At 39.6% G+C, this 18,555-nt stretch overlaps 9 protein-coding genes across 9 annotated transcripts; 4 read left to right on the forward strand and 5 right to left on the reverse strand.

Moving 5' to 3' along the window:
- Window positions 1–216: 216 nt before the first annotated feature.
- Window positions 217–883, forward strand: V1514DRAFT_338053 (transcription initiation factor IIA, gamma subunit, helical domain-containing protein). Its single transcript, XM_066928779.1, has 5 exons — window positions 217–306; window positions 366–407; window positions 470–515; window positions 582–644; window positions 704–883. The coding sequence occupies exons 1-5, from the start codon at window positions 263–265 to the stop codon at window positions 848–850; spliced, it is 342 nt and encodes a 113-aa protein (XP_066780922.1). The 5' UTR covers window positions 217–262; the 3' UTR covers window positions 851–883.
- V1514DRAFT_338055 (uncharacterized protein) lies at window positions 814–1,848 on the reverse strand. The gene has a single exon (XM_066928780.1). The coding sequence runs from the start codon at window positions 1,740–1,742 to the stop codon at window positions 885–887; it is 858 nt and encodes a 285-aa protein (XP_066780923.1). The 5' UTR covers window positions 1,743–1,848; the 3' UTR covers window positions 814–884.
- On the forward strand, window positions 1,804–2,620 carry V1514DRAFT_338056 (uncharacterized protein). The gene has a single exon (XM_066928781.1). The coding sequence runs from the start codon at window positions 1,920–1,922 to the stop codon at window positions 2,568–2,570; it is 651 nt and encodes a 216-aa protein (XP_066780924.1). The 5' UTR covers window positions 1,804–1,919; the 3' UTR covers window positions 2,571–2,620.
- V1514DRAFT_338058 (transcription initiation factor IID, 18kD subunit-domain-containing protein) lies at window positions 2,587–3,751 on the reverse strand. Its single transcript, XM_066928782.1, has 2 exons — window positions 3,608–3,751; window positions 2,587–3,543 (listed from the first exon to the last, which is right to left on the reverse strand). Exons 1-2 carry the CDS (start codon window positions 3,737–3,739, stop codon window positions 2,683–2,685), a joined length of 993 nt encoding a protein of 330 aa, XP_066780925.1. The 5' UTR covers window positions 3,740–3,751; the 3' UTR covers window positions 2,587–2,682.
- Window positions 3,752–4,148: 397 nt separating this feature from the next.
- On the forward strand, window positions 4,149–5,676 carry V1514DRAFT_354698 (cyclophilin-like domain-containing protein). Its single transcript, XM_066929600.1, has 3 exons — window positions 4,149–4,455; window positions 4,521–4,779; window positions 4,858–5,676. Exons 1-3 carry the CDS (start codon window positions 4,352–4,354, stop codon window positions 5,578–5,580), a joined length of 1,086 nt encoding a protein of 361 aa, XP_066780926.1. The 5' UTR covers window positions 4,149–4,351; the 3' UTR covers window positions 5,581–5,676.
- On the reverse strand, window positions 5,661–8,182 carry V1514DRAFT_364754 (adaptin N terminal region-domain-containing protein; the record flags this gene model as incomplete). The annotated part of the gene is made up of 4 exons (XM_066929794.1): window positions 7,922–8,182; window positions 7,230–7,855; window positions 6,005–7,170; window positions 5,661–5,980 (listed from the first exon to the last, which is right to left on the reverse strand). Exons 1-4 carry the CDS (start codon window positions 7,946–7,948, stop codon window positions 5,661–5,663), a joined length of 2,139 nt encoding a protein of 712 aa, XP_066780927.1. The 5' UTR covers window positions 7,949–8,182.
- Window positions 8,183–8,297: 115 nt separating this feature from the next.
- Window positions 8,298–13,677, reverse strand: V1514DRAFT_338063 (uncharacterized protein). Its single transcript, XM_066928783.1, has 5 exons — window positions 13,479–13,677; window positions 12,482–13,409; window positions 10,448–12,428; window positions 9,841–10,387; window positions 8,298–9,781 (listed from the first exon to the last, which is right to left on the reverse strand). Exons 1-5 carry the CDS (start codon window positions 13,632–13,634, stop codon window positions 8,396–8,398), a joined length of 4,998 nt encoding a protein of 1,665 aa, XP_066780928.1. The 5' UTR covers window positions 13,635–13,677; the 3' UTR covers window positions 8,298–8,395.
- A 391-nt stretch (window positions 13,678–14,068) lies between these two features.
- V1514DRAFT_203505 (peptidase family M41-domain-containing protein) lies at window positions 14,069–16,837 on the reverse strand. The gene is made up of 4 exons (XM_066924678.1): window positions 16,689–16,837; window positions 16,483–16,618; window positions 16,308–16,400; window positions 14,069–16,251 (listed from the first exon to the last, which is right to left on the reverse strand). Exons 2-4 carry the CDS (start codon window positions 16,501–16,503, stop codon window positions 14,212–14,214), a joined length of 2,154 nt encoding a protein of 717 aa, XP_066780929.1. The 5' UTR covers window positions 16,504–16,618; window positions 16,689–16,837; the 3' UTR covers window positions 14,069–14,211.
- A 145-nt stretch (window positions 16,838–16,982) lies between these two features.
- On the forward strand, window positions 16,983–17,945 carry V1514DRAFT_338067 (DnaJ domain-containing protein). The gene has a single exon (XM_066928784.1). The coding sequence runs from the start codon at window positions 17,016–17,018 to the stop codon at window positions 17,877–17,879; it is 864 nt and encodes a 287-aa protein (XP_066780930.1). The 5' UTR covers window positions 16,983–17,015; the 3' UTR covers window positions 17,880–17,945.
- The last annotated feature ends 610 nt before the right edge of the window (window positions 17,946–18,555 follow it).

Consider the following 18,555-nt stretch of genomic DNA (forward strand, 5'->3'; position numbering starts at 1 on the left):
ATTGTTGTTGATGTCTATAATCTTCTGTTTTTTCGATATTATGAATAAATAATACACGTCAGGGGCACCTAGTGTCCTAGTTAAGATAAAAAAAACTACAGATATGCCATAACTGTCAGTTGTAATACACGTTTATGGCTCAAAAATATAATTATTGACTGCCTATGTCCCGTCATGGTGTGCTATTAAACGAGTTCACGATCGCATCGTAATTTGGCGCTTCCAGTCCAGATACTTGTGAACTCTTGCCACTGTTTTGATCATGAGCGGAACCAATGCTTACTACGAACTGTATCGGCGAAGCAGGTATGCCGTGTTATATTAGTGCTGCATAAAATACCTCCTTTTGTTGACACCCTTCACAGTATCGGAGTAGCCTTGACTGATGCTCTTGATGAACTGATCAAGTATGTCTTGACATCAATCAACTGAATCTTTTTTGTTGCAAATTAACTGGTTTCTTTATTAGTGAATCCAAGATTCAACCGCAATTGGCAATGAAAATTCTATCGACCGTATGTACTGGTATTACGTAAATATATATATTACATGGGTTATGCTAAGAAAATATTGATATCCAGTTTGATCGAAGCGTCACCGAAGCACTGTCTGAACGAGTAAAGTCCACGAGATTATCGTTCAAGGTATTATTTAAAAAACAAAGCAATATTATTTCTGTTACTAACTGCTTCATTGCGTTCAGGGTCATTTAGATACTTATAGATTCTGTGACGACGTATGGACGTTTATAATCAAGGATGTAAATTTTAAGATGGAAGGAGGCGATGCTATTGTGGGTGATAAAATCAAGATTGTGGCATGTAATTTTAAGCGACCTGGCGAACAATAATAATAATAAAATAATAAATTACGTATCCTGGAATCTATGCCTGCCGAATTTTCTTTAGAGATTCGATAAAACCCAGGTATCCTTCTCTGGCTTCATGCCTTAAAAAATCAGCTGACGCTCGCACATTTATCTCTGCTCGTTCAAACTGTCCACTCGTAACCGCAGGGCTTCTCGATCCAACACTGGCCGGTGTTGATGTGCCATTGCGATCACTTTCGTCCGTGGCTACTGTTGCTTTCGAGCTTGTTGTTATTGCCTCCTGTACCAGTTTTTTCAATTTGGAGACAAATTCTTGCATGGATGCATATTCATGCGTAGATTTCCAAACTTGAATGAGTTGTTCTAGACTTTCCACTTTCCCTGACGCAAGCTTAAACTTGCCCTCGGATAATAACTGCATAACTTGTTGTTCTAATTTTGATGTGCTGCTTCCTGGTTTCGCAGTCAAATTCGCTTTCACGTCGTCTCGCAGCTCAGTAGCTTGAGCAAAAATATCCAATACTTGCAACAGCCTCTTTCTTACGACTTCAAGCTTCTCGACCCTGATCATGGCCGCCGTCTTTGTCGAGACCACGTCGGCAACTTGAGGTTTTAATTGGTCTGTAAATTTCTGCTCCATTGTTGTAATGTCACCAGCCAATAATTCAACCTCATACTTCAACCGGGTTGACGATGCCAACATTTCTGACCCGATTTTTTCAAGCTTGGCAATAAGTTCTTGCGTGGCATGGTCAAGCGTGGATAGTAATGCCACTGAATCTGTGTGCAATTGGGCCAGTGGCTTGCGACGATCTGGTAATGTTGAATTTAAATATGAGCTTGGCGTTATCGACGGATTGGAAAAAATTTCCAGTATTGAAGAAGTTGTTACAGGACTCGATGCATCTGTCATCTTGTCGATTTGTCGATTTGTAGTTGCAATTAAACTTGCAAATTAATTGCCAAATGTTTCAAAACAATGATACTTGTACACAACGTGCGGCTCTGAAAGGAAGTTCATGTGAATATAAATGTTGAATTGTATTCAAAAATGAATTAAATATTAAACATATATTTATTGCATGTTAAAATGACAGAGCAAAAACAATCTTTTTACGGAAACGCACCACTTAGCGGTACTGGCCGTAAAACATGGGATACGGATTTGCTTTTGGCTCAAGCCAGGGAACGACAACAAGCAGAGCGAGCCAGCAGAGATGCCCGATATGACCGGCCGCCAACCCCGCCCGATGCCAAACATGCCGAGATTCGCACGTCACGGTTAAATCTTGACTCTGATCTTAATAAAATAACGTTAGTACCTGCTGGTGCGTCAGCAGTGGGCAGAAGGGGCAGAGGTGCAGGATATTATTGTGAATCGTGTGACCTGACGTTCAAAGATTCATTGCAATGGGTGGACCATTTAAACAGCAAGCAACATTTACGAGCCACCGGTCAAACTGAAAACATTGGCCGGGCAACGATTCAAGATGTTAAATCACGATTGGCATGGCTAAGACGGAAAAGGGATGAACAAGGTAATGAGTATGATTTTAAAAAGAGAGTTGCAGAACGCAAAAAGATTGAAGATGAGGAAGCACGAATAAGGCGAGAGAAGAGAATGATCAAGAAGAAAAATAAAAGCAGGAATGTAAATGCCGACCAGGCAAATGATAATGAAGATGCCAAGATTATGGCGCAAATTATGGGGTTTGGCGGATTTGGGTCTACAAAGGTGTAAATATCAATTGCAGTAATAAGAAAAATAATAAGCATTCATATTCCCAAAAACTCCAAGCAGATAAACAAACTCCAAAAAATGAAATAAAAACTAAAAGATATTCCCTTTTTTTTTATATAACAACAGTCCTGGTTCGAACTTGTCCACCAGCAAAGTTTCGCAATGCAACCTGACGAGGCTTGGCCCTTTGCAAAATCCTGAACGCCTCCGCGACATGCTTGGCCAATATCGGTCTTTGCTCATCATCTGGCGGGTCAAACAAAAAGCTTTCCGTCTTTCGAGTCTTCGTACGCTTGCTCCGTCGAATTTCAATTTCATCTTCCGCTTCTTTAACCTTGATGGCTTCCTCCGTCAACACGGCCACGATCTCAAAAGTTAAAAATCCAAGGATATCGATAATATCATCGTTCGGCTTCGAATCAGTTAGCGAGCCTATCCCTGCCCATTCTCGAAACCGCTTGCCCTTTCGAAATGTAAAACTGGCTTGCCGGCATTCACTCCAATGAACGTATTCTTCCTTGGTCATGGCCCGAGTGCGTTCATCCGCATTCTTTAATCGTTGCAACGTGGCCAAGTTGGCTTCCATTTCTTCTTCATCACCACCACCGTTACCATCTTCATCATCCGCATCCGGCATCTGTTCTGGAAACATGGATGCCACGTCCCATGGTAACTTCACCTTGCTCTTGCGATATTTCATCTTCGGACCCAACGACGACGGGTCTGAAGACATGGCCGCAGACGAATTCGATACCGCTCCACCACTAGTCACGTTTGCCACGTCTTCAAGTAAATCAGCACCTTCAACCGCACCGCCTTCTTGATCTTTTGCGTTCTTTCGCACGTCCTTCCAGGACAAATACGTTCGTAACCGATTAACCTTGGCCTTGTCATGGCGAATCAAAAAGATCAAATCTTCCACTGTTATTGAACGCGACCCTCGTCTCGCTGCCTGAGCAGTTGCTTGCACAAGCTATCACATACTATGTCAGTTATCCTTGAATCACGACATCTGCCGTAAAAAAATGAGACCATACCATTTCAACCACCTGGGATCGAACAATGTCCTCAATTAAAGCCGTCGTTTCTACCGGTGGATCATTTGTCTCTCCCGACACAAACATCATTTGCTGAATCTCAGGCTTATACTTATATTTGTCCGACGACATTTTCAAGTCCACTGGAGTAAGTAATAAAATGAGAATATACATTGCCGACTATCTGCGATCAAAACCCCAGAAATAGCCCTAACCTTACCGCACTATATATATATTTCCAATTTTCCTCGTCAATTTTTTTCCCCTTTTTTCTCATGGCATTTACACGTTACTAGCGGAACCATCACAACTTCCACTGGAAATGTTTTTTTTTTAAAAAAAATGCTTCGATTGATTCATGTAATCTACCTTAATTCGCTAACAGCACTCTAAATTGAATTCGTGGGTGTCGTTTGATAGTAGTGAGGCGGACATTTAAAGCGAAATCATGTCAATTTTTGGCTATATACGTTTTTTACACTTTTAATAAAATAATTACAAATTTACTTTAGTATTTAATAAATGTTTTAAACTAAATAGCAAAACATGTTTTGGATTACTTTTTTTGCTGCAAGTTTGACTTATCGATCGTAAATATTTATTTTGGTCAAAGTAGATAAAAAAATATCAAAACTTGTTTCGCGAGCTTAGTACTAGTTAAATGACTTTTGCCACGAATGTCGAAACACGACAACTTAACGGGGAATAACATCATTATCAATTACAATCAGATTACTTGATTTAATGCCTCCTCTTCCTCGAGTTTTCCTTGACATTGCCTCGCCAGCGGTCAATGGTCGCTTGATTTTTGAACTGTTTGTCAACGACGTGCCAATAACATGCGACAAGTAAGCTATATCGAGTGGCTTTTGCCAATCTTTTTTTTTCTAATGATATTGACGTGGAAAAATAGTTTTAAGGCACTTTGCACAGGCATAAATAAAAACTCGCTGTCATACCGGGGCACCATATTCCATCGTATCGTGGCAGCACCTGATCCGTTTATCGTTCAAGGTGGTGACATTGTTAATAATGATGGTACCAGTGGCTTATCTATATTTGGTGATTCATTTGATGATGAAAATTTGGCGTGGCGAAATGTTGATCAAGAAGGATTGCTAGTCATGGCCAATCAAGGTCCTGATTCAAATTCCAGCCAATTCTTCATAAGCGTAAGTTCCTTTCTTGTTTTTTTGTCATTGTTGTTTATAATAACAGAGCTTGAATTTTTTTTCCTTTTATATATATAGTTAACAGCCGCTCCACATCTTGATGGCAGATGTGTTGTTTTTGGAAGCCTAGTTGCAGGGCGCGACGTGCTTAAATCTTTTGCAAATGTTCCCGTAAACGAAGATGATGACGACAGGCCATTGAAAGGGCAAGAACCAACGATCACGAACAGCGGAGAACTTATCTTCAAGAAAAAAGAAAGAACGAAGCCGTCGGTGTCCGCATCTATCATATCTACAACGACTACAACCGACTTCGATGCAAAGAATAAGCTTGACATCAAAACCAGGCAGTCTTTATCAGGATCACCAATAAAATACGAAACAAATGCAAACGAGAGCAAAAAGTCGAGGCATCCCTTGTCTAGAACAATTTCATCATTGAGAAAAACATCATCACCACCTGATAGATGTCAACCATCACCATCAGCAGCAAGTAAGGAACATGATCGTGATCTATCACTGCCAAGTCGGCGTGACTCTGATCGAAATAATTCAGGTCAGAGGTATGATAATAGGTCTAGAGATAAACGACATTACAACTTTAACGAGGGCCGATTAAGAAGTAACACGTCGAGTTGGCATAATGACAGTCGATCAAGGACGAGCAGAGACCGAGACCGAGACCGAGACCGAGACCGAAACCGAGACCGTGACCTCGACCGAGATCGGGGTCGGAGCAAAAGTCCTCAGCCAAAGCCAATTAAATACAAAGGACGAGGAAATATGGTTTATCAGGAATAGGGGGCAAATTTTATATAATGCAAACTAATAACTTTTATTATCTACCTTACCTACATTTAATAGGTGTTTAATAAAAGCATCTACCATAGTAAATCATCTTGATTTGCCGATGAAGACGTAGTTGATCGCCCCGGCAAGCCATACCCTTCCGGTAAGCCGTGCATTGCACCAACTGTTGTTCTTGCACTGGCAATTGCAAGATCATGACCTATAATTCCTTGACCATTATAAGCTACCGGAGTCGCAATCGGATCGGTACTTGCCAATCGTGACATGTCAAAATACCCACTTGGGCCGTTACCTAATTCATTATTGCTCAGCCCAGTTTGGAAATATGTATCCTGTATTAAATCAGTTGAAGTTTTTTGTTGCTGCTGCTGTTGTTCTTGAGTGGAAAATACTTGAGATTGTGATCGATTTCTACCATTCAGAAACTTCTTGCGAAGTGCCGGACTGGGCTCAAGACGTTTGACCTTGGCATTTTTAAATATTTGATTCACTGGCTTCAAATAAATAGCAGACAATGTTCCAATATTGAGCGACATTTCTTCCAACGTCTTGTCATCAAATTTTTCAGACTCAACCGAAATCGTTGGCTTTTCTGACATGACCACGTTTTTGGTAATATTCGAATTCCCAGCTGATGCTGAAAGCAACCGCCAATACATGTAACCACGATCACGCAAATCGGGATTATCAATTTCTTCAGTGGCCCATTTTAAAACCTGCAAAACTAATTCTTGACCTTTTGTTGGTCTTTGGATAAATAACTTAACCGTGGCTGTTAAAAGGGAAAGCTGAACCTCGACCGGCTCTTCCTTAAACGTAAATAAAAACTCATCCAATAATTCATCTGAATTTTCGATTCTATCCGCGTACTGACCAATAATCCAAATCATGGCTGCTTTCGCTTCAGGTTCATCTAATGAATCCAAATTCTGGCACAACACCGAGATTATTGATTCATACCTGTTTGGATATTTCCTGAAAATATTTTTAATGACCACCGTGGCTTCTTGCACAATATATGACACCCGGGTTGCCACCAAATCAAGTAATGTATCAATGCATGGCCGAGCAGCTGCTTCGATTTTAATCGCAAGCTTGCCAATCGCTCTTACCGCCTTTCGAACAAATTGCACATCAATCTCTGAAGCATACTCTTTTAATTCGCGTAGAATTTCTTTAATGTTATTCGCGGATGCTAATAAGAAAATAATTTCTAATTTTGTCACCTTCACGTAAATTGGATCATTATACTTGCAATAAAAAACTTTAATGTCGTTCTGCAAAATTTCTGGATGTTGCTGCAAGATTAGAAAACAGTTTCGAAGTGCCACGTACTGGATTTCACTTGGCTTGGCCAACAACGTAACCAAAGGAGGCCCAAACCTTTGCACAAGTGAATGAATCACATTATCATCAGCAATGTAATTTGTAAGATAAAGAATAGCTCGGATCGTGCCCAATACGACTGACGCATTTGAATGTTGAAGTCTAGGAGTGAGTCTTTCTGCCATCAAAAGTGCCTCAGCTGAATCATGTGGTGTGTATGACATTAACGCATTCAAAATATAAGTTTGGGACCATCTAATTCGAAGTTCAGTCATCATCGCACCACTCTCAATTCTAAAACCATGTCCACTTACTCATTACAATCACCCAAAATCTGCAAGATTTTACTTGCATCCTGATAACCAATCGATAATTTCATACCTTCTGACCTGTCTGTGATGTCATGCAGCGCCGCCAGGCCTGCCGAAACGACCGTCGGATTTGAATCCACCAGTAACTGATTGACATGGTCTATGAGACCATTTTTCTCAACAGAATCGTGATCTGATGTCCATAATTTTGCCACAGCAAATGCGGCAGTCTTCCGTACGTAGGGGTCAGAATCACGAAGCAACTTTTCACCAAGCGGCCGGATTAATGCCTCACTAAATGCCGGAATCGGAATACATGATATCGTACGAAGCGCAAGTGCGCGAACTAATGGTGATCGGTCTTCTAAATCATTTAATAATATTGAAAGCGCATTTCGGGCCAGATCTGGTTTTAACCGGCTGTAATTGATCAAATAAAGAAAACACATCTTTTTAATCTCCAAATTATCAATTGTCATGCAATGAAGCACGTCAGGAAAAAGTTGAATCATTTCGTTATTATTCATAGTCATGTTTGCAACAACTCTCTTTAATGCGGTTTTCCGTCTAACAAAATTCCTGTCTTTCTTATCGGACACGAGCTCTTGACGTAACTCGGCAGCTTTGCCCTGCATTTGACACGCGTCAGTCTTGCGGGTTCTTTACACACAATCAAATGAACAAAATTTATATACCTTGGCAAAAAACTTGGCATCGCTCATGCTTGTGATCAATTCCGAGATCAAATTCGTAGTTCAAAGAGGCGTTTATATTGCTGAACTTGATATATGTAGTTCCCCGTTTCCTGCAACTAATTGAACGGCCTTGATCAAAAAATCTTTTAACCAATTTTGTCATCCAAGTTCCAAAAATCTACAGTCACAAGCTCATATTAGTGTATAATTGCCGGTATTCCAATACAATTTAACTGCTGTGTTCTGACTGTATCGTGTTGCTGCTGTCTTGTCGCGTCTTGCCGTCTTACCGGAATAGACGTTTAATTTAGTTGGGTTAGGTGATGGTCAACAAAGCTTAAATTACGTGTTACTTCAACGTGAACCTCGTTTACAAATACGATACATATTCTCAATATATTTGATATAATATTTAATAAATTTGGTTTATATAAACAATATAGCAACATATGCATTCCAAGGGTATAAAGTATGTCATGCTTCAGGGTGGTCTTCAAGCTTGCGCTTCTTCGCGCTTGGTTCGCCGTCATCGTCGTTAGATTCTGACTGCAATTGCACCGGCACCACAGCCTCAGAATCAATAGTACTTAAATCGGATGCAAGCTTTTGGCGCAAATCATTCAGTTGCTTTATTGCTGCGGCCTTCTCCGATTCAAGCTTGTCTGCTTTCTTTTGTAACATTGTACTTCGCAGTGAGATTTCCAACCGAACCGCTTCTCGTGCGGCTTTCACTGCCGCGTCTTTATCATTTAACAATGCATCTTTAGTTGTACTCAGTTGTTCTTCCAAGCTTGACTTATATTGAAGCTCAAGTTCTGAACGTAACTGAGCCATTTTTTCGTTTACTTTATCCTCTGAAATGCCGACTATCTTCTGTGTAGACTCCTCCGGCGATTGCTGTTGTTGAGATTTGGCTGCAGCAATATCTTCTGCTGCCTTCTTCTTCAACTTTTCCAATTCAATCGCGGAATCTTGTTTTACAAGTTCCAGTTCTCTAGAGGCTTCCTCCTTTGCCTCTGCCAATTGTTGATTCAAATTAGATTGCAACTCTGCAATATCTGATTGAAGTTTTGAAGTGTCTTTTAAAAATTCATTGTTTTTGCTTATCGCCAGCTCCAATTCATTCTTAGTTGTTTCCAAGGAGCTTTGTAATTGAGGGATCAGCCCTTGCGCCTCCGCAGTTGTCGCAGTTGTCGCTTGTTCATTTCCACTCAAACTTAAGCTGTTTACTTCGTCAAGCTGCTTCTGCTTAATATTAATTTCAGTCTCTTTCTGAGTTATTACACTCTGCAACGACACAATTTCGATCTCCAATTCCTTGACCTTCGACTCTAAAACTTCTTGGCTCTTTGTAAGTTCAGCAGACAATGCTTCCTTATCCGTTGAAGCGGATGACTTCAACTTTTCAATTTCTTGATCTTTTTCGACAATTTGAGCCTTGAGACCTTTGACTTCAGCGCGTCTAGCACCAAGTTTATCATTTGACTCCTTTTTGATCTTTTCATATCTTAAATTAATTGCCTCAAACGCTTCGACTTTAGTCTGAAGTTCTGTCTTTAGCGTTGACAGCTCACTATTCTGGTTAGCAATCAACACATTGCTTGCCTTCAAGTCAACATCCGATTTTGCTTTAAAATTGCTGGATACTTCCTCCTGTTTCTCCAATTCAGTGACTCTCTCGCGTAGAGCAATCAATTCTTTCTCCATTGTCCCAATTATAGAAAGCTTTGTTGCAAGATCATTATTTACACTCTTTAACTCATTTTCTAGAGAAGTTTTATCTTTTTTGATCGATTCAACAAGTTTCTTCAATGCAGAAACCTCATCTCTATGCAATTGCAAATTAACAGGATCAATTTTCTTAAAAAAAATCAGTAAATGTGCAGAACAAAAAATTCTTAGAATATATTTGACCTTACCTCATATTTCTGCAAAATTTGCTGCGCTTTAGTTTTCCATTGATCATTATCTGATTGAAGACCTTTGATTTCTATCACTTTCAAATTAATCTCACTATTTTTCAGCTCAAGTTCTGCTTGCAATGGCTGAATTTTTTGTTTTAGGTCAACAATCGAGTTGTGCAAAGTTTGAACTTCTTTTCTAGCATTATTACGTCCATATCTAAGAGTCTTATTACTTTCCTCCAACAGAGACACCTTATCTGACATTTCGCGAAGGGCACGTTCTACTTGGCCAGTGTCCGACCGAGAACTTGTGCCTGAAATAAAACTGTTCAACTTCGTATGAGCGTCGGAAAGAGAACTGTTTAAGCTTTGAACATGCTGTTCAAGCCTCATAATCTCTTGCTGAGCAAGTTCGTATTGCGCAATAGCAATTTCCTTATCCCGGCGCAAATATTTTATCACGTCATTATTACTAGTCCGGGTGGTGGACTCCTGAATATGGATTGCACTATCACCAATCTGACCTTGTAACAATCTATTTTGATCAATCAGAGCGTCAATTCTGCCTCAAGTTAGTTTCGAAAAAAAATGTCGCATGCACACTCTTCTACGATAAACTGACCTTGACTTCAATTCCCTAATATTCTCTTCATAGTTTTTATTTGAACTGGTAAATTTAATTCGAAAATTAGACAACTCAGCCTTTACCAACTCAGATTCTGCAGTCAGACTATGTACTTGATTCAGGACACTAAGATGATCGTCTCGAACAACACATAACTGTTTGGCAGTCTCTCCATGTTTAACAAGTTCAGCTTGATAATTCGACTGAGCTTCTTGAGCAACACGCATTTGTCTCCGTAAATCATCCTGCATTCGTCTAATAGTTTCAGAACGCTTGTCTCCGGTGGCACGAACTCGATCAATTTGACCTTGTAGTTCCTGTTTTTCAACTAATGCTTTCCATCTTTCTCTCTTTTCTGAATCCTGACCTTGAAGAAATTGGCTACTGGCAGTGGCAGCTTCGCTAATAAGACCAGCAATCTGAGTTCTCAATTTTTCAATTTCTCGATTTTGTTCTAACCCAGATTGCTCTGCGTTTTCCCTGTGCCGAGAAAACTCCAAAGTAATGTTACTCAATGCCGCCTCTGTTTCAGACAGTTTGCTTTCCAGCTCAGATACTTTGGTTTCAGAATTTTTGACTTGATTTATGGAATTTTCAAGTTCTTTTTTTAAGTTCTCCGTTTGAGTTTCAAGGTTTTGAATTAAATTAAATTCAGATTCTGAAGTTTGCCGTTTGTATGTAGATATTTTCTCTTGTGCGACGGCCAAATCATGATTAACCTTAGTCACTTGCTCTTGTAATGTCGACCCGTTTGTTCTAGATAATGTCAACTCAGCTTCAATTTGTGAAATATGTGTATTCCAATTTGCCGAATTCAAGTCAAAATCCTTTTTCGCAGCTTCTTTCTCCAATTGCAGTTTTTTGTAATCTCTCTGAATTTCTTCAATTTTCTTTGTCGCATTCTCAAGGTCTTTTTCATGACTTTCAAGTTTTGCACCAAGCCTCTTTCTAGCCTCGGAATCAGACACTTCACGCTCCTTATCAACTTCTTGGAAGTATGATATTAAACTATTAAGTCGTGATTTTTCATCATTAAGCCTGTCGATATCATCAGTCAGCCGTTTATGAATAGAGGACCAAAGTGTCTTTTCAGCCTTCAAGTTTGAGAACTCCGATTGAACGGCTTGCAATTCCGATTTTAAATCAACTATTTCAATGGCCACAGACTGGGTTTTATGATCTTGTCTTGATAACATTCCTTGAAGAATACCATTCTGACCTTTAAGTGCTTTATTGGCCTCTTCGATCGCACCATAGCTGGCGGTAATATTTTGCAACCGGCCTTGGGTAATTTCTGCTTGTGATTTCGACCTTGCCAATTCTTCAAACGCAACAGTCTTTTGATGTAACAATCGAGAAACTTGCTCATTTAACGTCTGCAAATCCGCGGCACTCTCTGTTTTATAAGCATTATATAGATCTGTAATTTCTATAAGTTTCAAATGAGTATCATATAACTGTCGTTTAATATCTGCAACTGGTTCTGAATCTGCAAGACTATCGACGCTTGAATTACTAGTACTAGTATTAGTAATCGGTTGTAGCTCAGCAACCTCTGGCTCCAATTTTTTTTTCAAAATCGCTTGAAGCATGTCACGTTCTCTTTTGTAAGATTCAGCAGTGATTTGCAAGCGTTTCAAGCTATTTTCTAATCCGGAGATTTTTAATTTCCATTTGTCCACATCAATATCTTGCAAAGCATTGTAGTTACTTTTTGCTTTTGCCTCGGCAGCTTGAAGTTTTGCGGAGAGTTCATTTGTTATGTGAACAAGTCGCTCATTATTGGTTTGCAAATCGATTAAGCTCTTAAACTGAACCAGATTTTCTGACGCTGAATTATTTAAACTAGTCGCATCTGAAGCATCTGAAATTAATCTCAACAAGGTATCTTTATCTGATTGGGAAAGAAAGTTCTCAGAAGCTGATGCATGCACCTCTACAGCCAATACCTTGACCTGTCGAGAAAGATCGGATACAGCTAAACTTCATCAGACCAAAAAAAAAAAAAACAAAGATGTAAGCTCTACATACTGTGTTTATATACTTCAGTTTGTTGTTCACTTTTTGCTAACTTCGCTGTCAAACTTATAACTGATTCGTGCAAACCTTCCTTATCCGTTTCAATCTTATCCAATAACGACGAAGCATTTCTAGTCTCTTTTCTTAATCGAACAAGTTCCGCACGCTCTGCCACAATGATCGGTGCTCTGTCTTTTGATTGTTGAATCAACCCATCCAGAGTAACTTTTAAATCCTTATTTTGTCGTTTCTGTTCAACCAATTCCTGCTTGGTTCGGTTAAGATCTGAGAAGACTTGCGTCAAAGATATTCCACCGCCTTTTTGAGCATTTGAAATGGCTCGGGCTGCTGGTGATAATATTTCCGGTGACATTAGTTCAGAATTACTATTACTACGAGTCGGCGTGCAAGGAATATTTTCATCACGTTTTTCTGCTACCTTAACATGGCGTAATTCAAGCTCGCTTACTTTTGACTCTGCAATTTGCGCACGCTCGACTTCGTGCTTAAATTTGTCTGACAATTCGGTAATCGCCTTACGTTCAGATGTCAAAGCAGTCTCTAGTTCGATAATTTTAGACCGACCATCTTCACTAGAGGCCTGCCATAAGCTTATAAGTTTCTTCTGGGATTCCAATTCTTTCCTAAATCCAAATTCTGCTGTCTTGGCATCCTGTTCGAGGTTGGAAATTTGTTTTGCGCCAGCATCTAATTGAGCAAGCAGCACGTCTGATCTGCGATATGCTTCAGATTTTTGCCGGCCAAGTTCATTAATTTCTGTCCTTGAAGATAAAAGTTCCGTTTTGACCAGATTGATTTCTTGCGTCTTTACATTTCTCAATTCCGTAACTTCTGACGTGCGTAATTTAAGTTCACTATCTAACCATGTGTTATTGCTTTTCACACTTTCAATCTCCTTTTCTAATGTTTGCTCTCGCAGCTAAAATTTTCTCGATTAGAAAATAAAAACTCAAAACTTTTTATCAGAATAAAAAAAATTAGAGCTTACCTTAAATTTCAATACCTGACCTTCCGAATCTTTGATCTTGTCTTGAAGAGTTATGATTGCTTTCCTCAAGTCTTCAGGCTTCATTGCAGCCAGATCATAATTATAAATCAAGGAAAACTGACTAACTGTAGATGAAACATTTGTTAGAGCAGCCATTTTGGAAGCCAGAAGCTTCACTTGGTTATCTAGCGATCAGGCAATTCAACTATGCGATTAATTATGTTCCATTCTCTGTTTCAATTTGGCGACATGCATGTCACAGGGGTTTGTACTTAAAATGCTTGTGCATAATTAATTAGTTTTAGTTTAATTATTACGTTTCCACTTCTTATTTATCTTAACCAATAGTTTAATCAATATATATATATACATTCAATACTCGTGCAAAATAAAAAACCATTTAACAAACATTCTGGGCAAAAACAAAGATATCTAATGTCAAGCTAATAAATGAAAATGGCCTAGACGTTGAAGAGCAATAAATAAATATTTATAATATGGCCAGTAACGCATATCATAAAACAAAACAGTGAAAAAAAAACCAAATTAAGAAAGCCCATCTGATTTACTGCATTCAGTATTCATGACAATGATTATTCGTCAGCAAAGAAAAAATGCAAAACCAAAAAAAAAAATAAAAAAAAAAAAAAACATTTAAAAAATCAAAAAAAATGTTATGCTTATTTAAATAAACAAACTTGCTAATTTTTTTTTTCGTTTCAACTATTCCTCCTCAAGAAGTTTCACTGCTTGAATGACGAGCAGCAGGTGTTGCAAGACCGGCATCTTCAGGTATAAATCCCGGTGTTGCCGATGATTTAGGCGGGCTAATCCCATTTGACCGATTTTTTGGTAATTGAGTCAGTGGCTTCTCACCCTTTACTACTCTCTCAATGTCAGCCTTGTCAAGGGTCTCATACAAAACTAACGCTTCTGCTAATCGATCCAATTCAACATGCTTTTCTGATAATAGTTTCCTTGTCCGTTCCTCTGATTGCACTAGCAATTTTCGAATTTCATCATCGGCAACTTGTCGGGTGGATGCGGCCCATTCGTTCAAATTATCAGCTAGTCGCATAGGGCCAATCTTATCAGACATGCCATACGATCTGACCATGTTCTTGGCCACATTTGTGGCATGTTTCAAATCGCTGGAGCAACCGGTCGTGACATTTTCTGCACCATTGATGTATTCCTCGGCTATTTTCCCTCCCATTGAAACGTCCAGCTGAGCTAACAATTCCTTCTTGGTCTGATCATACTTGTCCATCTCTGGAAGCTGAAACGTTATGCCAAGAGCAGAACCTCTAGGAAGGATAGTAGCTTTGTACAAAGCAGTGGCACCTGGCGTGTACATTGCAGCTAAAGCATGTCCAGCCTCATGATATGCGGTCAGTTTCCGGGTACGATCAGTTAAAACCATTGTCTTTTTCTCAGCTCCCATAAGAATTTTATCCTTGGCCCATTCAAAATGTGACGTCTCCACGGCAGTTGCATTTAACTGAGAAGCATGAATGGCGGCTTGATTAACCAAATTCTGAAGATCAGCACCAGAAAATCCAGGTGTGCCTCGCGCAATGGACTCGACATCAATATTAGACGCAATTTCTACTTTCTTCATGTGATGCTTCAAAATGGCAATGCGGCCACGAACATCGGGCAAATCCACACTAACAATTTTATCAAACCGGCCCGGTCGAGTAAGAGCAGAGTCAAGCAATTGAGGAAAATTTGTTGCTGCAATAAACACGACACCAAGTGACTGGGAAAATCCATCCAGATCTACAAGTAGCTGATTTAAAGTTTGCTTGGCGTAAGCTGGGTCTCGCGAATTTCTCTTTGATCCGATGGCGTCCAACTCGTCAATGAACACGATACTTGGGGCCTTGGCTTTTGCGGTAGCGAAAAGCTCACGAATACGCTTTGCACCGACTCCAACATACATTTCATCGAATTCTGAACCTGACATGAAGAAAAAGGGCACGCCGGCCTCGCCAGCAACGGCTCGGGCAAGAAGCGTCTTACCCGTACCAGGAGGACCAGTTAGTAAAACACCTTTAGGCAATCTGCCACCGAGACCAGTGTATTTAGACGGATCACGCAAAAAGGCAACAATCTCTTCCAGATCAGCACGTGCTTCGTCAACACCATGAACATCAGAGAATCGAACATCTTGCTGACTTTCGTCAGCCTGTTTCTTGGCTGTTCCGGCAACTCCCTTAAAAACTCCGGTCGTGTCAGAGAGAAATGCAAACACAATAACAAGAAAATAAATTGTAAGCGCAAACGTTGCCGTCATCTTAATATACTTATAAATTAGCGAACCAGCAGAATCTTGGATTACAACATGAATGGGATCACTTTTGTAACCAGAAGTAGATTTTAAACTCGGATGTGACCATGCGGCTTGTTGAGGAGCTTGACCCAAAGCAATCGATTGTTGAAACGCTTTAGCCTTTGCGGAATCACCAACTTGTTCCAATGCAGTAGTATAAAGTCTATCACATGCCGTGTTATTGGCCACGCTCGGTGTTTCATATCGTTGAACCACTACTTGAGGAAAATTATGTTCAAGAAGTTTAGAATAAAAATCTGCCTGCAAATCCGGATTGCCAGGATCATCGTTCGCTTTCTTCTCAAGCCTTGCTAACTGACGCTTGACCCAGCTAGACGTAAACCGACGAGAACTCAAACAAACAACATTTTCGGATAACGATGCAAATGCAACAGGTCTATTATATGGAAATAATAACTGTGCAGGTTGCAACCGTATCTATTATCGAATTAAATTAATATCTTTTAAATGTCACATCTCGAAAAACTACTCACAGATGGACGAGTCGATATAGATCTGGCAATATTAATTGGAAGAAACGGGCCAGTCAAACGAAATGCTTGATTTCGAATGATTGAATTAAAACTCTAGTCACAAGAGAGCGTTAGCAAACAACCATCTCTGGGTAAGTACCCGCCACGCCCACACTGCAAAAAAACAATTTCTTACCATTAACAAATTTGTCGTCATGGTTCACTTTTAAGCAATTCCAACAAGAACAATTATTCACGTTCAGTGGCAGCTTCGAAATTTTTTTTGCCTTCTCTCCTGTATTTGAGTTCCAACTAACTACTCCTCAGAAATGCTATATAGAGAAGCTGGTCAGCCGAAAACCGCCACCATGCAGATGTTGTCAATAAAATTAAAAAACTTACCAACAAATATCCCTCCGATTTTTCCAGACCACTATCAATTCTCATGCATACAGGGATATATGTATGCAAAAATGACGTACAATCAAAAGAGATAGATCCACGAAATTCGCGAGAAAGCGGGTTATGCGACTAGTGAGTGATTCACGATCTCAACGAAAGTTACCCTGTCAGCAGGTTTCGCTGCTATTCCATCGTATTCCTGAGCGCCACCTCGAGTAGGTAATGCATTACGTAATGACAATGAACGCGATAAAGTCGCGCTAACGCGTCAAAATTGTGTTGCCGTAGGTAATTAATAACAATAAAAATACAAGTCTTGCGAACAAAATGGCAAAATTAAACAACGATACGAAATCTGATGATGAAGAGAGCTATATAGATAAAGAACCTCCAACGTCGATTGATCCATATTCCGTGCTAAACCTATCTGAGACAGCGACCGATACAGATATCAAAAAGGCATACCGACGGCTGGCCCTGGTTCATCATCCGGACAAGGTTGATCAGTCCGCTCGGTCAGAAGCTCATCATAAGTTTCAAGAAATCGTGTTTGCTTATTCGATTCTTTCGGATCCGGTTAAACGGAAAACTTACGATGCAACCGGAAGCACGCAACAGGCCGAAGCCGGAGATGACCACTTTGGTTGGAAAGAATATTTTGCCGACATGTACGACAAAGCAATCACGAAGGACATGATCGAGGAAGATAAAAGAGAATATAGAGAATCAGGACAAGAGCGAAAAGATATTTTGAAGTTTTACACTCAGTCTAAAGGGTCACTAGATTACGTGTTTGAAAACGTGATTCATTCAACTGTACTGGAAGATGACGATAGGTTCAGGGCCATTATTGACGAAGCCATCGCAAATGAAGAAGTCAAGAAATATAAATCATATGCCAAGGAATCTAAAGAGGATCAAAAATCCCGAAGGACGGCAGCTAAAAAAGAAGAAGCTGAAGCTGAAAAACTAGCCAAAGGAATTGGCTTGCATCAAAATGCAACAGAGGCTGATTTAGGCGCACTCATCCGCAAGCGGCAGGCAGCCAGAGCGGACAACTTTTTCAATAATTTAGAAAAGAAATACGGTGGAAGAAGTCGCGTCGGCGGCAAAAAGGGCAAGAAATCAGCATCAACATTAGAGCCGTGCGAGACTGAATTTGTTGCTACGCATAAGAAGATTAAAAAATGACAATAATTTTAATAAATCGTAGCTATATATATGCTTAAACAATTAATGAATCTATAAAAAATCAAATTAGTCCACGATCCAAATAGAAGTTTAAACAAAGGAGCTTTAATTAAGAACTATATTATCTATCAGATCTTTGGCCGAGTCACCGGCCAACTCATCACTGCCAAGTATCTTATGGCGCAGTCGACCGTCGTGAGATTAAAATAAATTGATCATCATTGAATATTGTCCAAAACTTTTTTTAAAAATATTTAAACCTTACCTTCGCTAGAATTATATCAAAACTAACAGAAAATCTACACAATATTGTAAGCACGGCATTTCCCACAGCTGGAATGGAAAAATTTACAGTCGCCAGTGGGATTTTGAAGCATATCAGACATTAATAATACTCTTCAAAATAAAAACTCAGACATATGCTTGTCAATTGATTATTTATTTTCATCCTATACTGAATAAATCCCACTAGCTCTGCAGAATGGTTTTTTAAAAAAAATCTTCCTACCTCAGAATTTTCAAAGCAAGCAAAAAGGTATCTAAATAACAACTTATTGAATAAGCAATTTGTAGTGGTACACAGTGAGGTTCAAACACCAAGTCATCCAAAAAAAAAATAAAATTCAGTAACATAGGTTTTCTAGGCCTACTTAAAGCACTCTAATCAGCATGGTTT

Source organism: Lipomyces japonicus, assembly GCF_038497905.1.
Source record: "Lipomyces japonicus strain CBS 7319 unplaced genomic scaffold V1514scaffold_69, whole genome shotgun sequence".
Taxonomy (NCBI): domain Eukaryota; kingdom Fungi; phylum Ascomycota; class Lipomycetes; order Lipomycetales; family Lipomycetaceae; genus Lipomyces; species Lipomyces japonicus.

What these genes read in the sequence shown, in the direction of transcription:
- V1514DRAFT_338053 (XM_066928779.1), top strand. Translation starts at nt 263, where the DNA reads ATGAGCGGAACCAATGCTTACTACGAACTGTATCGGCGAAGCAG. An exon ending in GCTCTTGATGAACTGATCAA is followed by an intron (nt 408 to 469) that starts GTATGTCTTGAC and finishes TTTCTTTATTAG; the next exon opens with TGAATCCAAGATTCAACCGC. An exon ending in CCACGAGATTATCGTTCAAG is followed by an intron (nt 645 to 703) that starts GTATTATTTAAA and finishes CATTGCGTTCAG; the next exon opens with GGTCATTTAGATACTTATAG.
- V1514DRAFT_338055 (XM_066928780.1), bottom strand. Translation starts at nt 1,742, where the DNA reads ATGACAGATGCATCGAGTCCTGTAACAACTTCTTCAATACTGGAAATT.
- V1514DRAFT_338056 (XM_066928781.1), top strand. Translation starts at nt 1,920, where the DNA reads ATGACAGAGCAAAAACAATCTTTTTACGGAAACGCACCACTTAGCGGT.
- V1514DRAFT_338058 (XM_066928782.1), bottom strand. Translation starts at nt 3,739, where the DNA reads ATGTCGTCGGACAAATATAAGTATAAGCCTGAGATTCAGCAAATGATG. An exon ending in GATCCCAGGTGGTTGAAATG is followed by an intron (nt 3,544 to 3,607) that starts GTATGGTCTCAT and finishes AGTATGTGATAG; the next exon opens with CTTGTGCAAGCAACTGCTCA.
- V1514DRAFT_354698 (XM_066929600.1), top strand. Translation starts at nt 4,352, where the DNA reads ATGCCTCCTCTTCCTCGAGTTTTCCTTGACATTGCCTCGCCAGCGGTC. An exon ending in GTGCCAATAACATGCGACAA is followed by an intron (nt 4,456 to 4,520) that starts GTAAGCTATATC and finishes GTGGAAAAATAG; the next exon opens with TTTTAAGGCACTTTGCACAG. An exon ending in CCAGCCAATTCTTCATAAGC is followed by an intron (nt 4,780 to 4,857) that starts GTAAGTTCCTTT and finishes TTATATATATAG; the next exon opens with TTAACAGCCGCTCCACATCT.
- V1514DRAFT_338063 (XM_066928783.1), bottom strand. Translation starts at nt 13,634, where the DNA reads ATGGCTGCTCTAACAAATGTTTCATCTACAGTTAGTCAGTTTTCCTTG. An exon ending in GTCAGGTATTGAAATTTAAG is followed by an intron (nt 13,410 to 13,478) that starts GTAAGCTCTAAT and finishes AGAAAATTTTAG; the next exon opens with CTGCGAGAGCAAACATTAGA. An exon ending in AACTGAAGTATATAAACACA is followed by an intron (nt 12,429 to 12,481) that starts GTATGTAGAGCT and finishes GATGAAGTTTAG; the next exon opens with CTGTATCCGATCTTTCTCGA.
- V1514DRAFT_203505 (XM_066924678.1), bottom strand. Translation starts at nt 16,503, where the DNA reads ATGACGACAAATTTGTTAATG. An exon ending in TGACGACAAATTTGTTAATG is followed by an intron (nt 16,401 to 16,482) that starts GTAAGAAATTGT and finishes TCTTGTGACTAG; the next exon opens with AGTTTTAATTCAATCATTCG. An exon ending in CTATATCGACTCGTCCATCT is followed by an intron (nt 16,252 to 16,307) that starts GTGAGTAGTTTT and finishes ATTCGATAATAG; the next exon opens with ATACGGTTGCAACCTGCACA.
- V1514DRAFT_338067 (XM_066928784.1), top strand. Translation starts at nt 17,016, where the DNA reads ATGGCAAAATTAAACAACGATACGAAATCTGATGATGAAGAGAGCTAT.